Raw genomic sequence first — 4,977 nt, forward strand, 5'->3', positions numbered from 1 at the left:
TTATCTTCTCCCTCGCCCGTCTAAAATGTTTTTACTTTTTTTATTATCATCATCTTAACCTTCGCAATGGCGGCATCAATATTAGAAGCAGCAACCCTCTCCTTCTTCTCAACCCATCATCCTTCTTACTCCAGATTCTTCCTATCTCCCAAACCACCACCACTCTCTTTAAACCTCCACATTTTCAATCCTACCCCTTTCATTTCCCACAATTTCCCTCAGCCTTCCCTCACCCAAAACCACCCAAGAAGTAAAAGCCTCTGCTTTCAACTATGCTCCACTGTACAAGAAGTAACGGTGGAGATCACACAAGAGGAAGAGGAAATACAGGAAGCAAACCTAAAAAGAAAGCTTTTTGTGGTTAATTTGCCCTGGTCTTTCTCTGTTGTTGATATCAAGGACCTTTTTGGCCAATGTGGGACTGTATCAGATGTTGAGGTTCTTTAATTTCCTTCCAAAGTTTCTGTCTTTAACTGTTGATTTAAGTGATTCTCCAATGTGGTTTTTGTTTTTATGTGTTGAAATGCAGATTATAAAGCAAAAGAATGGGAGAAGTAGGGGATTTGCTTTTGTGACAATGACTACTGGGGAGGAAGCTCAGGCTGCTATTGATAAGTTCAATTCTCTTGTATGCCCCTTTTCTTTGTTTCCTTTTGTGTGTGTCTTTCTTTTCTTTTTTTTCAGTTGTTACTATTTGTTTTCTGTTTGCGATTTGATTTCCTAACTTCAGATGGAGCATGAGAGACTGTCTTTTGTTTAGTGTTATCATAGTATGCGTTGCATTTTTGGTGTACTTTTCCGGTAGTCGGTTTCTTAATCAAAATTACATAACTTTTCTTCTAGTTGACAGGTTCAAATGAGTTTCCCTTTTAAGGGAATAGGATGATACTTTTTCCTTGTTCATTTCTATCAATTAAGTTTTCTGGTGAGTTATTTTGATGTTGGGAGGAATGCTAAAGTATGAGAATCTATCGGACTGCGGCTGGTGTGCTCTAATTTAAGAGAAACTTCTATCTTCATTGTTTAATGGAGCTACTTAAATTCTTTATGGCCAGTGTCCTCTGCTTATTTTTGAGGTTTCAGTAGCTTTATTGGATTCGGAGAGTTCTTTTTTTTTTTGAAAAAAATGAAGTAGGGATCCAGACCATTTGGCTTGACTAATCCTTTGGCGTAATGCCAAACTCCCCCACCTGCATGGTTAGGAGAGATTTGTTTCCTCGCTGATAGTCAAAATGTTTTAAAGCTTAGAGTCCTGAAGCTTTGGGGAGTTATGGTTATCTATGAATGTCTTGTTTCTTGAGTAGCTTTTGTGTCGATTTCCTTCTCTTTCACCATCTCTCTATTGTACATTGTTTTTGCCTTTCCCAATCCTTGAAATGCTAGTTTGATGACTTTGGAAAATATTCAACACTGCTCATCGTAGATTATCATAAATAGTGTACAACTTAATTACCATTTTCCATATTATATTGGATATTTCCAGAGACATGCATGCTTTTGATTTTTAGGAATTTTTCTGTTGCAGGAAGTGTCAGGGAGGATTATCAGGGTGGAATTTGCAAAGCGACTCAGGAGACCTCCTTCTCCACGCCTTCCAGGCACTCCTGCAGATATCCCTGCAGGAGAGACACGCCATAAGCTTTATATTTCTAATCTTGCATGGAAAGTGAGAGGTAGTCATTTGAGAGAATTTTTCTCCACTAATTGTAACCCGGTTTCAAGTAGGGTCGTGTTTGATGGCCCTGCAGGAAGATCTTCTGGGTATGGGTTTGTGTCATTTGCTACAAGGGAGGAAGCAGTGGCTGCTATTTCTGCGTTCAGTGGAAAGGTAGGATGTTAATATGCTGTTAGCATTTTACATTGAACTTTTTTCTTGGGTCAAAATACTAGTTAGTCATATCAATTGGCTGGATGTGTTAAGTTAATGTAGTTTTAGCTTGACTACTTTAGATGCCAATCACTTGCTTGAGCTACTGTAGTACTTGTTTCTGTTGTTGCTTTGAAGAATGGTTCTTTCTTTCATGTATGATGTTTATAGATCTTGTATGGTTTGGATTCTTTGAAATCTGGGAGGGGGTAGTACTCATTCATAATTTTTTCTGCTCGTGTTTCCTTGTTCTTATTTATTTGCAAAGATTTGTCAGGTTTTATTACTTTTCTCGACTTCTTAGATTACTAGTTCCAGCATATTCATGTGTTTCTGTGCATCTTCTGGGAGTTTTCCTTTTTTTATTTTTAATCAAGTATGAAGGCAATGAAAATAATCTAAGTTTATCATTTAACATTTCTAACCTTAGGACAAAAAAGAAAAAAAAATTGTCCTGAACTTTCCTTGGTCTGGTGTTACTCATGGTCGATTTACGAAGTTGTAGAAAGTGAAGTTTTTATTTCCATCTAAGCATAATTTGTATCTTATTGAGATTTACATTTGCATTTTGCTTGTGCATCAAAATGTTTGCTTTCTTCTTCTTCTTCTTTTTTGGCTACATATCAGAAGGCTGATTAATCATCAGGGACAGATATATGATCTTTTCGATATTTGTCTTGTAGGAACTAATGGGTCGGCCCATTCGTCTAAAGTTCAGTGAAGACAAGGCTGGTGAATCTGGAACTGAAAAGAAAGAGGAAGAAACTTCTGAGGTACAGCTTGAAGAGAAATAGATCCTGATGTTATTTGGATTGCTGATTAACGTACAAGTATAGCAGGAAGAGGACTCGTAATCATGTCCATGAATGCAAGTGATGGAAGGTCTTATCAGTCTGCTGAATGTTTTGCGTTATCTTCTCTTATTCTTTAACGTTCTATAACTTGTTAAAAAGACTGACATTATTTTTTATACTTGTTAAGTATTCATCTAAAAGGCGAATAAGTTTTTCACTCTGAAGGCTATACTGTTTATGTGCTCACGTATTATTGTGGAAATATTTTTTCAATTTGATCTTCAAAGAATTTTTTTTTTTATGATTTAGTTATAATTAAAGACTAATTAATTTTAATTTTTTATAAAAAGATGGGATTGAAAGAAAAGAGACCAAAATAAAAAAGACATTAAACATGGGTGGCATGCTATAAGTTTCGCAAGAGATGTATTTTGATTTTTAAATTTTAAAAATCAAGCAAATTATACAATTTCAGTAACTTGATATTTTTTTGATTTTATTTTGATAAAAAAATTTATTTTTGTTATTTTTTAGTTTCTAGTTAAGAGAGGAGAAAGAAGTTCGATTCCGGTGATAGAAAAAGAAAAATATCATTGACATCGATTTAGGCAACCAAAACAAATGATATTTGTGTGAAATAATTTTATTTGATAAAAGGAGTTCATATTAGATTTTTTTTTTAACCTTTAAAGTTCGTGAATAAATAAATTTGAGCTCGAGTTGATTTTTGGATTTGGTTTGATTTTGGTTTTTGAAGTTGTTTTTTGAGGTCATGAATATGTTTATCATGATTTCTACGGTGTTTTGAGTAAAAAATTAATTGAAAAAAGAGTTTTTGTGTTAAAACATTTAAATCTTGATTTTTCGATGATTAAATCTGGACAAATCAAATGACGCATCATTTGATTTTTGCTTTAAAAAATTTTACTTGTAAACAAATAAAAAAATTTAAGGACTTGCTAGGGTAGGCCCACTTGTGGCCCCTGACAAAAAAGGTTAGGTCCATCAGCGCTTGACCTTTGATTTTTTTTTTCTATCTTTTTAATCAACAATTTTTTTATAGTTTTTTCTCTAATTTTTTTAATATATTTAAATTAGTACCTTTTTTTTCATTTTGTTTAGAAAGCTTTTTTTTTTAATTGACAATTATTTTTCTAGTTATCCATTTAAATATGAAAAGTTTTTCTAATTCTTTTATAATTTATTTTTATCTTTTGTATGAATAAATTTTATTTTTAAAAATAAAAAATATTTTCATAAATATTTCTTATATATGCAATTTTACATAATATTTTTTTTATTTGATAAATTTAATTTGTATCTCTATTTATATTATCTTTTATTTAAATAAAAAATTATTTTAATTAATAAATTTAATAAACATAACAGGATAAATTTTTTTTTTAGATTAAATATCTTAATTTAAATATATCTTTTGATTTTTCAAGTTTTATTTTTAGATATAGTCAATGGCTATTTATTTATTTATTTGCACATAGTTTTGATTTATTTGATTATATATATATATATATAAATTTATTTAAATTTAAATTTTTTAAAATTACATAAATACATTAAAAAAACTTGTATATTCAAGTTTTTTATAAAAACAATAAAAATATCTACGCCTGATACATGTATAGATTCACCGTGTGGGCTCAGGGAATATCATGGCTTACGTCCTCTGGGCCCGCCCACCATGGGAGTCGTTTTCCATCTCTCAATCACACAGACGCCTTAACTCTGGCCAGTGGCCCAGGTTAGTGTATTGCAAGTCCGTAGACCAAATAAATCTAAGCGCTAAGAAACACACATTTTCCCTTCCACTTTTTATATTGCTAAATCAAATCCAGTATTCAAATAAAGATTATTATTTCAATGTTTTTTTAAATAAAAAGTATTTTAAAGTTCTTTTCCACCACTTTTTTATCTGTATTGCTTCTCTATTATTATTATTATTATTATTTATTAACGTGGATGTCCGGGTCAGCTTGCGCGTACTTCGACTAATCCCACATGCCCTAAAGTTAACAATCATGTAAGACTCAAGTGATTACCATATTAACAACCACATGACTTGAACTTGAAACCACAAAGAAAGCAAACCTCTTAATCCCAAACTCTTACCGTTAGATTGCTTCTTTATTTTTTGTTTTAGCTGGAAGATGACCTTGAGTGCTTTTACAACATTCATCTTTTTTCTACTTTCCCTTTTTTATTTCTTTCATTTTGTGACATCTATATTAGTTGATCAAACATGCTTATATGTTAGAGATAAAATGCCTGTTAAAACTACCCATGGTTGAGTAAATGAGG

The 4,977-nt window shown here is 31.9% G+C and overlaps 1 protein-coding gene across 1 annotated transcript; it reads left to right on the plus strand.

Moving 5' to 3' along the window:
• LOC133688247 (28 kDa ribonucleoprotein, chloroplastic) lies at positions 1–2,885 on the plus strand. The gene is made up of 4 exons (XM_062107674.1): positions 1–438; positions 530–628; positions 1,526–1,828; positions 2,551–2,885. The coding sequence occupies exons 1-4, from the start codon at positions 67–69 to the stop codon at positions 2,659–2,661; spliced, it is 885 nt and encodes a 294-aa protein (XP_061963658.1). The 5' UTR covers positions 1–66; the 3' UTR covers positions 2,662–2,885.
• Positions 2,886–4,977: the final 2,092 nt, after the last annotated feature.

The sequence above is a fragment of the Populus nigra genome, chromosome 1, assembly GCF_951802175.1.
Source record: "Populus nigra chromosome 1, ddPopNigr1.1, whole genome shotgun sequence".
Classification (NCBI taxonomy): domain Eukaryota; kingdom Viridiplantae; phylum Streptophyta; class Magnoliopsida; order Malpighiales; family Salicaceae; genus Populus; species Populus nigra.

What these genes read in the sequence shown, in the direction of transcription:
- LOC133688247 (XM_062107674.1), top strand. Translation starts at nt 67, where the DNA reads ATGGCGGCATCAATATTAGAAGCAGCAACCCTCTCCTTCTTCTCAACC. An exon ending in GGACTGTATCAGATGTTGAG is followed by an intron (nt 439 to 529) that starts GTTCTTTAATTT and finishes GTTGAAATGCAG; the next exon opens with ATTATAAAGCAAAAGAATGG. An exon ending in TTGATAAGTTCAATTCTCTT is followed by an intron (nt 629 to 1,525) that starts GTATGCCCCTTT and finishes TTTCTGTTGCAG; the next exon opens with GAAGTGTCAGGGAGGATTAT.